The sequence below is a fragment of the Talaromyces stipitatus genome, genomic scaffold, assembly GCF_000003125.1.
Source record: "Talaromyces stipitatus ATCC 10500 scf_1105507295555 genomic scaffold, whole genome shotgun sequence".
Taxonomy (NCBI): Eukaryota; Fungi; Ascomycota; class Eurotiomycetes; order Eurotiales; family Trichocomaceae; genus Talaromyces; species Talaromyces stipitatus.
In genome coordinates, this window is record NW_002990116.1 from 1603831 (window position 1) to 1613355 (window position 9525).

Here is a 9525-nt window from a genome sequence, read left to right on the forward strand (position 1 = left end):
GTCGGCGGAATATTCGGTCGAAGTAACAAGCCCTAACTTGAGACTTACAAAGCAGCAACTATGATTCTTTCCAAGGTTGTTCCTGTTTCTCTGACTTCATTTCTCGGAATTTACTTATCAAAATTGAACTATTGAAATTCATTTCAATGCAGTGAAATTTATTTACGATAAAACTATATAGTGCGATATTCGTCAAATATACATACTTGGAATCGAGATTCGACAGATAGATAGATACAACAGTAAAACCTAGTCCAGTCCAACAATCTGCTGCCCACTGGGGATACGACTCTCGTATTCCAGCACCAACTTGACGTCCTTGCCTGGTCGCAGTTTGATATTCCATTTGATCTGACCATCCTTTCCTAGTAGAACATCTCCCTTGCCATTCTCCCCTTTCTTAAACAGTTCGTTCAGATTTGCCGTATCATTCTCCTTGTCCAGTCCCTTTGGCTGCAGAATGTTGATGCGCAAGTTTTCGTCTTCACTGACGGGAACCTGATCAAGTACGATAATCGAGACTTCGCTCTTTTTGGTGTTCTTGATCCAACAGCTACGCGTGAAAATAGTCGAGTCCTCCTTGCTGAAGAACCCCGTTGTTGCTCGACGGGCTGTTGGTTTGGCGTACGATACCAATATAGATGGGTCAACACCAAGGGATAAATCGATGAAATGGCTTGGCTCGCAGCTTGGGAGTGTAGTTGACCCCAAAAATGTACCATCAACAGTCATTCCGGCCTTGCCTCGGAGCAGACTGACTGCTGTGGTATTGGTGATTCGTGCCTTGAGGAAGGCTGCACGTCGGAGTTTAGGAATCAGAACGTGAGATAGAATGATAGAGGCAAGATGGAGTTCAGCGATAACGTGGCGTCGCTGAACTGTCGATGGCTCCAGAGTCCGCTGTCCCGGGAGATCATATGTTGTAGTAAGACCATAGTCTTGACGAATTGAATCTTGATGTGCGATTGAATGGTCTTCTGGGTTTAGTGTTAACTCATCAGCCTCGTCTTCAGATTCGTTATCTGAGTCGTCAGCTGCACTTGTAGGAGCTTTTCTGAAAGCAATCCCTGGTGCTGCTCTCGCATGACTCGAACTCGCGATAGGCGGTAGCGCTCGTGGCATGATATGTGCCTGTGCCATTTGGTTTGGCTGATGCTGTTGCATCTGTTGTATCTGCTGCGCTCGTCGCATTATCTGTTGCTGTTGTTGCACCTGCTGTTGTGTTGGTGCGCTGCCAAAAAGATTAACATTGGCCGGATTGGTATTTCCAAATGCTGCTCCACCGGTATTGTTAGAACCAAAAAGCCCAGCAGCATTAACAGAGCCAAAGGCCGGAGGAGAAGTGGTGGAAGCACCAAATAACCCACCTGTTCTCATTTTCTTAGATTCGTGGAATGGTCCGACATTATTGGCCATCATCTCTTTCTTGCTCTGAACACTGCTGGTAGGAACATCCTTTTTTGTAAACGTTCCGACTACGCTTCCGAGTTTTACGTGCCAGGGATCCAAAATCGGAATTTTCTCGTCCAGCCCGGAGAAAAAGGTCTGCGATGTGGAAAAAGTTATCTTAGCATTTTTCCATGTCTCCGAGGTGGTATTTTCAAACTCCGCACGATACACCAAGTCTGCTGAAGATTTTGGGGTGCTAATCTTGAGTTCATAGCGAGGTGCCCATCTAGCACTGGGTACTACATATGTGAGTCGAAGGTTAATGTGATCCTCGTCAAGCGGTTTAGACGGCGTAGAATCAACTCCTGGTCCAGTGACTGATGTAATAGACTGCCTCCTACTTGAAGCAGGTGTAAATTCAGATGCACGATCGAGACAGACGACAACCTGTCCCACGTTATGTGTCCAGAACCTGCGTCGTTGTTGGATAATACGTTGCTTCTCTCGTCGTTTCTGCTGTTTCTCGCGCTGTTTCTTCTCCCTTTGTCGACGAATTTCGCGCGAGGCAGCATCTTTTGCCTTTTTGAAAGCCGCCTCAGCACGATTGAACCTTTTACGAGCCTCTTCCACCTCTTCAGTCCATAGAGCAATACCTGCGGATGTTGATATGTGTGCTTCGCTCTGCTGTTCACGTTGCTCGCCGTAGACAGTCAAAAAGTCAGTCATTTTAGTGACGTCCACCTCCTCAGCTTTAATGCTCTGGCCGTAGTGATCCAGAAAACTTAGGACCTTGACAGCAGTGTCTTGTCTATTCTGGTAACGAGCTAGAGTTGCTTCTGCTGATTTTAGTTCTGACTTTGCTTTTTCGAAAGCAGTTCTGTCGACCCCGTAGTCGTCGTCGGAGAGCGTTGAGTTATCCTCGGATTCATCTTCATCGTCTTCTACAAGATCGGGAAATTGATCCTCGAATTGCTGCTTCCGAGGGACAATCTCTGTCTGAGTGTCGGTGATGGTTGCCAGGCCGTAGCCTTCTACCCGGACAGAGTCGGGGTCGATATCGGGATCAAGTCCTAAGATGATGATCTCATTTGCGCCCAACTAGGAACGGTGTTAGAAAGTGATCACTCCATATTTGAATTAGGAATATACTCGCCTTGGTTTGAATGTTTTCAATCTCCCGAGTAACAGTAGCCCTGTTCGGAGCAAAGGTTACCGACTTCGTGGGCAGATCCGTTATATCAATTTCAGTAGAGTGAACTGTAACCTGAGATTGAGACATATTTTCTGCTTATTGTTTTCTTCTTTTGTTGTTGTCAGGTATAAGTATACTATCAAGCCGATTTTACAATGAAAAGAAATCACAGAATAATGGAATGTCAACTATATAAGCGGTTGACAGGTATTCAGAATAGACACTAGTAATAGGAAGAGTCTTCACAGTTTGAAAAATAAATAAGAATCGAGAGGAAGAAGGGGAAAAGAGGCCCCTTTTATAGGCGTGGCAGACAGTAGGCAGCAGTGCCTGGGGTCTGCCTTGTTGCCTTGTTGCCTGAGGATATAGTTCATCTGGCGCCAGCATATACAAAGAGAAGTATAAATCGAAATGCCAACCCCTGAGAGCGCTTAGAAACGTTGTTGTATGTAATTGCGACGAGTTTGCACGATAAATAGCAGGAATGACTGGGTTTAGAAAGAATTACTAGAATGGGAAACTTACCAATATTAATGCCTGAGAATCAAGGCACCTAATGATGTCTAGCTGATAAATCAATTCGGGATTATTCATCGGGAGGAACAGCGACAGGCGTCATCTCGCCTCTCTGCGCCCAGGTACTGCATTTTGATTTTATTTTGTGTTCTTTGATATATCGATGACCTTTGGATTAGTCCTGAATTTCCGCTAAAACATATCTTCTGTCTAGAAGACATCTGCATCATGAGCAATTCCGATACAAATAACATCCTCCAGCTTCCGAACCCCGCTCATATCCAAGCGGACTCGATGCTGGCGCGGCGTTTCGGCAGGGAGACTGTGAACTACTTCGGAGGTACTCAGGCATTCGCCATTGAGTTCTAAGACTGTACTAAACATACATATCGTCAGGCTCTCCGTTGAATCGCCTCTCGTTTCTGCGAACGGACCATGCATTTCTCAGCGCAGCTGTGAAGCATCCCTCCGCCCGTTTCGTTCTACTCAAAGACCTGTCTCCCTTGATTAAGGGTCCTAATTCGTTATACCATGCCGAGTACAAGGACGTTCAGAAGCTAGTCCCTCCGACCATTTTTGATAAATCCGAAGAGGACATGTTGAAGGAGTTTGATTCGCGCATTACGAAACCAGAATTGATCTTCCTAGGCGTTGACGAGAGTGCTGCAGCTAGTGTGCAGACCGGCGAGGAATTGTTACAATGGACTATCTATAAGGGTCGGCCTTATTTTGCGCTGGATGTCAGCGAGAAAGGTACCGACGAGCAGAAGGCTGAAGCCAAGTCGGTAGTTGAGGAGCTTGCGGCAAGAGGGATTACGCCATTTACTACACGACAACACTTGCTGCAACCTCCAACTGACGGTATGCACAATTTCATTATTGTTGCCTCTCAATTACTAACAGCAGATTCAGGTGCTATATACGCCCAAGCGCGTGCTTATATGGATTGGAATAGTCGCAATAAATTCTGTGGAACATGCGGTCATCGCACTCTTTCTATCAACGCCGGCACAAAACGTGCATGCCCACCCACTGATCAGGCACTGGCTGCAGAGGGCAAGAGCCCAGAAAAAGGGCCATGCCCAACTCGCACAACCATCTCCAACCTTTCGTTCCCTCGAACCGACCCTACTATTATTGTTGCCACTCTTTCCGCTGACGGAAAACGACTATTACTCGGCCGCTCGAAACGTTTCCCACCAAATTGGTACTCGACTCTGGCTGGTTTTATTGAACCTGGTGAGTCCGTTGAGGACGCTGTGCGTCGTGAGGTCTGGGAAGAAGCTGGCGTAACCTTATCGCGAGTCGTTATCCACTCCACACAGCCCTGGCCATACCCTGCCAATCTGATGATTGGAGCCATTGCGCAAGTCAGCGACCCTGCGCATGAAGTTATCAACCTCGAGCATGACCCGGAACTGGAAGATGCAAAATGGTTCTCTATTGCTGAAGTCGAAGAAGCATTGAAAAATGGTGCCGGCATGCTTGGCGAACCTCCAAGCAAGGAATATGTCGAGGGCAATCTGCGACTGCCCCCGGTCACGGCTATAGCTAATCAGTTGATACAAGCGGCTATCAATCAGGAATATGTTGGCGACAAACTTGCCAAGATGTAATACCGGATGTACATAGATGGTCCGTTTACTAGAGAGCTTCTTGATGTTCAATAGACTCGTTTAATATTGTGCATAGACCAATCGACTATGTGCAAGAAATTTATCTATCTTCAAAGGCTTACGTAGGCACTTAGTAACTGGAAGGTTTCGAGGCCAATCTGCCACCATCCGAGATGACAATAGTCCCGTTAAGATACCCACCACTAGCACCAGCCATAAACAAAACAAGCCCAGCAATATCCTGCTCTGATCCAAGCCTCGTCAATGGAACAGCAGTCTTTGGCGCATCACCTTCCGTAACACCATGCTGAGTCCCAAATTCCCGAAGCCTGCCAGTAGTCATCTCACTTGGATAGATTCCCGGCGCGATACCGTTGACACGAATTTGATAATTGAGTAGATTATTCGACCACATTTTGATAAGTGAATTCACGGCTGCCTTGGAAGCTTGATAGGCAAACCCCGAAACGATTTCGCGCATGAATCCCGCAATAGAGGAAGTGATGATAATCTGAGGTCGGGGAGGACTCAAGATACCGCTATTGGGCACTTGGGGTGGACGACGCTTGTTTGCTGCGTCTAAAAGCGGTAGGAAAGCGACGACCGTGAAATGGGCACCGGTTGCATTGACGTGGAAGGTGTGAGTCATTTCTTTCGGATCAATTGACCAGAGACTCTCTCTGTATTTCTCCAACGGAACGGTTTCGCCATCCTCCGTTACATTGCGTGCGTTTGCCGGACCGATTATGCCGCTGTTCGCGATGAGGAGGTCAATGTACTCGGTTTGAGAAGAAACGGTTTTGTATGCGTTCTCTAGGGATTCTTTAGATCCGATGTCTCCTATGACCGGGATAATGACTCCCAGTCGAGGAGAGAGGGATGCTGTTTCGTTCAAAGCGTCGGCTCGACGGCCAATGATGAATACTTTTGATGCCCCGTTTTGCGCGAGTGCGAGGGCCATTGTACGTCCCAGACCTTATACATGCGTTAACATAGGTAGCAAGATGGGATTGCATAGGACGGACTCACCACTTCCGCCGCCAGTGACTACAGCCACAAGGCCATTGAGCGAAAATAGCTTGGAAGCATCGAGATGCGACATGTTGAATGATACTGGACGATCAGGATGACTTGAATAGTAAGTTAAGGGCAGCGCGATCAGGCTCTATTTGTAGTCCTTTCCTGGATCTGCTATAGCGTCGAGGGGTATAAGTTCGTTGATTCTTGTCGACCACGGAGTTCTGTCCGTGACTGACGTGCTTGCGTCCCACTTGCCCGAAGAGGCAAGTTTCATGGGATGTGGTTATCTAAGATCTGGCTTCAGCGGATGAGCCCAGATGGAGTGGATAGGTCTCTACGATAAGACGAATGTCTGATGGACGCTAGGCATAAGCATTATGGCATTAGACTTTGATTGTATAGATAGATAAGACATGATCAGTTCTCGTAAAAAGCATCTCATTATCCTTGTTGGTGCTGCTGCTGCTGTTATGCACTGTCCTCCTCTTGACGTTGTCGCTTCGCATCACGTTGTGTCTCCTGAGGAAGCCCAGTGCTCGCCCTTCTCTTCTCTTTTTCTCTTTCCCTTTCTCTATCCTTTCGAGCTTCTCGAGCTTCTCGATCTCTTTCCTTGCGCAATGCTTTCGACTCGAATTCGTGCCAGTCACCCTCGATGTTCTCTAGTCTGTAGGAGATCTTAGGTTAGTCATGTGCAAAGCAATTGAGATCAACTATGGTAAAGAAAAACTTACTCGGTAGCCTGTTGTGGACCGGGCTCTTCAGCAGTAAAATATGCATGAGCAAGTACTTCATCCGCTGTCGGTCGTTTAGCAGGATCATACTGAAAGATCTGGCACATCAGATCAAGTGCGCTGGGACTTAGAAAGTCTCGATACGTGTCTTCAAAGACTCTCTTCTTTCTCTCTGTCGGTCCCATTAATTCTACCCAAGGCATGTCGACGATGCCTGGCCAGTCGGCTCGCGTTGGTGTTCCAAGGCTGCTATAGAGTTTGTCGAGTTGGTTGAGCTCTTTTCCATCGCCCGGAAACACTGCCTTTTTCGTAAACATCTCCATGAAAACACATGCCGCACTCCAAATATCAACTGCCGGCCCGTATCGAGTGTCACCAAGAAGTAGCTCGGGTGGTCTATACCAAATCGTGATAACTCGGTTTGTGTAGTCTAGTTGGCGGCTCTTGGAGAAGAAACGGGCTAATCCAAAGTCCGCATATTTCAGTTGGCCACGGTTGCTGATCAGAATGTTGGCGGCCTTGATGTCTCTGTGAAGAACACCGCGATGGTGAAGATACTGGAGACCACCAAACATCTGCTTGGCAAGGTCCTTTTTGTGGGCCTCCGTAAGTGTGAAGGTAGGATGATTAATCAACCCAGTCAGATCGTGTGATAAGTATTCGAACACCATAAAACATTCATTCCTTTCCACCATCACCTCCAACAAGCTGACAACGTTGTTGTGCCGTAGATGTTGCAGTAATTTGATCTCTCGCACTGCAGTAACAGGAAATCCATCCTTTTCTCCTTCCATCCGTATTCTTTTGAGAGCAACTTTGTCCTGTGTATATATATGTATTGCTTTGAACACTTTTCCATAAGTGCCAGCACCAATAACAGATTCATCCCCAGGTTTGCGATAGTATACGGAGTCTGAATCTCGAAACTCTTCCGGTAGTATCTGTCGAGGTCTAACGCGCTGAACAGTCCTTTTCTGCCTCTTTGGCTCAGGAGATCTATCCCTGCGACGATCGTGTCTAAAGTCTGGTCGCTGGTCATCGCGATGTCGCGCATCACGGGGGTCAAAGCGATGGTCTTCTCGCCTTGAATCGCGCGGATTTCTCGGGTGGAGATCTCGTCGATCGTCTCTGCCTCGGCCGCGGTGCGTATCTCGGTCTCGATCTCGTCGATGATCCTGTTTGAACTTTGGTGGCGGAGGCGGTCCAGACATTCTATTACGAGACGGCTGCTCAGGAGGACGCATAGCTGGCCCCCGAGGCGGTTCACGAACTTGCATTCTCTGAGCCAAATCGGGGACAGGTTTTGCAGGAGGCGGAGGGTTCGCTTTCGATTTAAATGCAAAACTAAATTTACTACCTTCCTTCGCTGGGGTTGTCGACGAAGCCGGTTCTCGGGGAGGCGGTGGCATAGTTTGAGCATCCCCAAGATCTGCGCTAGGCTTAGCTTGAACGTGTTCCATGTTCACGTCTCCCAGAAACCTGGAATTATCATCATGGTGAGAAGCGGCTGGTGGCTGGTCATTGGATTGAGAAGCTTGGTATTGCGGTGTATTTGAACCGGAGTGGTGAAAGTTGGGTGAATTGTTCTGTTCTCCTCGATCTCGAGGTCCTGTCGGGATCCATTGATGACTATTAAAGTGACCTCTGCCTCGTTGCGAGCTGGAACCGTTGAAGCCGGATGGGCCATGGCCGGAGAAACGACGATCTTGAAAACCTCGATGATAGCCTCCGCGAGCTGGAGGCATGTTGCTGGGGGCGTGATTTGTATCATGCTGATATGAATCTTGGTCATTCCCCATGTGCTTGTTGCGACCTCCTCTACTATTTGGATACGGCGAGTTAGGTTCTGAACCCCCGTGGTATGACCCATATTGAGAAGCATGTTGCCTGTCCGCACGTGGTCCTGTTGGCGCATCCCGCATATCGAAGTCCTGCGTCGTATTCATCGTTCCGTGTCTAGAAAAAGATTCAGAAGCGTTATTGTTGCCACTGGGGTCATTGCGAGCCTCAGCATTCGAAGACGAAGTCGGTCGAGACATAGACGGTGAATCCCGTGGTTCTGCTGTGGCGGGCCTATGTTTGTATGTGCTTGTTTCACCTTTTAGGTTTGATGATATGGACGGTGACCGCCCGCTCTTATTACGGTCTTCGTATGAGAATCCTGGACTGTTTGATCTTTGTGACGCTGAACCTAATACGGTATCTGGTCTTGCAGGCGATAAGGACGAACGAGACTTGGGATTGTTCTCAAGTTGATCAAACCCCCCGCTCGGAAATGGACGAGCTCTGGAGTTTCGTTCCTGATATCGTTCTCGCCTTGATGGTCTTCTCTGCTGACTTGACTGCCCACGCTGATGATTCCCTGCGTTACGGTTCTTGCGATTACGATCTCGGCGTGGGCCACGCGGAGAGCGACCGCGTCTCGTTTGTGAAAAGGCCTCCCTGTCAGCACCACCACGCCCGTAGGACTTTTCGGATGATACGTCGTTCGCCTCTTGGGCCCTTGGTCCGTCTCGACTCACGGGTAGCGATTGAGAGGAAGAAAAAGACGGTCTTCGCGACGCCGAAGGTATTGATGATGATTCAAACTGTCCCAAGCTATCTTCGTACCCAGATGGCTGGCCAAAACGCGACGATACTGGCGACCTTGAACGACGATCCGGACCACTAGGCCTACGCCTAACGCGGTGTCTGTTCTTTCCCCTTTCGTGCTCCGAAAAGCGACCGCGAACGAAAGCACTTTTATCTTGATGTTCTTGTGTAGCTCTCCACTCGTCTTTCAGCCCCGGACTCCTTTGAGATGCAGCCATAGATTCTTCGATAACTGCATCGGGTGGGGAGATTATAGAAAAAATTTCGAGTAGAGTTGATTCATTTAGGGAGTTATAGCATTCGGCAGAAATCCTTTCAATGCGATCTGAGACCGGTTCGTATAGAATGAGAAGATTCTCTGGGTGTTGCCTTGTCACCACGAACAAAAGTTCTTTTTTCCACCGGTTTGCCTGGTTCGTCGTTGGCATTCGCAGGGCATCTTCGGAGATTAGCGCAGGGTGGACGGACT

At 48.2% G+C, this 9525-nt stretch overlaps 4 protein-coding genes across 6 annotated transcripts; 1 reads left to right on the plus strand and 3 right to left on the minus strand.

The window, feature by feature from the left end:
* Positions 1–133: 133 nt before the first annotated feature.
* Positions 134–2668, minus strand: TSTA_116940 (uncharacterized protein; the record flags this gene model as incomplete). Of its 2 annotated transcripts, XM_002481854.1 has the most annotated exons (3): positions 134–1274; positions 1368–2487; positions 2543–2668. In XM_002481854.1, the coding sequence occupies 3 exons, from the start codon at positions 2666–2668 to the stop codon at positions 250–252; spliced, it is 2271 nt and encodes a 756-aa protein (XP_002481899.1). In that variant the 3' UTR covers positions 134–249. The 2 variants fall into 2 exon arrangements, with proteins under 2 accessions (XP_002481899.1, XP_002481898.1); XM_002481853.1 differs by having other exon boundaries at positions 134–2487.
* A 543-nt stretch (positions 2669–3211) lies between these two features.
* Positions 3212–5487, plus strand: TSTA_116950 (NADH pyrophosphatase, putative). 2 transcript variants are annotated; one of them, XM_002481855.1, is made up of 3 exons: positions 3212–3437; positions 3494–3958; positions 4010–5487. In XM_002481855.1, the coding sequence occupies exons 1-3, from the start codon at positions 3326–3328 to the stop codon at positions 4711–4713; spliced, it is 1281 nt and encodes a 426-aa protein (XP_002481900.1). In that variant the 5' UTR covers positions 3212–3325; the 3' UTR covers positions 4714–5487. The 2 variants fall into 2 exon arrangements, with proteins under 2 accessions (XP_002481900.1, XP_002481901.1); XM_002481856.1 differs by having other exon boundaries at positions 3212–3958.
* TSTA_116960 (short chain dehydrogenase/reductase family) lies at positions 4844–5815 on the minus strand (the record flags this gene model as incomplete). The annotated part of the gene is made up of 2 exons (XM_002481857.1): positions 4844–5688; positions 5743–5815. 2 exons carry the CDS (start codon positions 5813–5815, stop codon positions 4844–4846), a joined length of 918 nt encoding a protein of 305 aa, XP_002481902.1.
* Positions 5816–6102: 287 nt separating this feature from the next.
* On the minus strand, positions 6103–9274 carry TSTA_116970 (protein kinase, putative; the record flags this gene model as incomplete). The annotated part of the gene is made up of 2 exons (XM_002481858.1): positions 6103–6397; positions 6465–9274. 2 exons carry the CDS (start codon positions 9272–9274, stop codon positions 6202–6204), a joined length of 3006 nt encoding a protein of 1001 aa, XP_002481903.1. The 3' UTR covers positions 6103–6201.
* Positions 9275–9525: the final 251 nt, after the last annotated feature.

What these genes read in the sequence shown, in the direction of transcription:
- TSTA_116950 (XM_002481855.1), top strand. Translation starts at nt 3,326, where the DNA reads ATGAGCAATTCCGATACAAATAACATCCTCCAGCTTCCGAACCCCGCT. An exon ending in GACTGTGAACTACTTCGGAG is followed by an intron (nt 3,438 to 3,493) that starts GTACTCAGGCAT and finishes ACATATCGTCAG; the next exon opens with GCTCTCCGTTGAATCGCCTC. An exon ending in GCTGCAACCTCCAACTGACG is followed by an intron (nt 3,959 to 4,009) that starts GTATGCACAATT and finishes CAGCAGATTCAG; the next exon opens with GTGCTATATACGCCCAAGCG.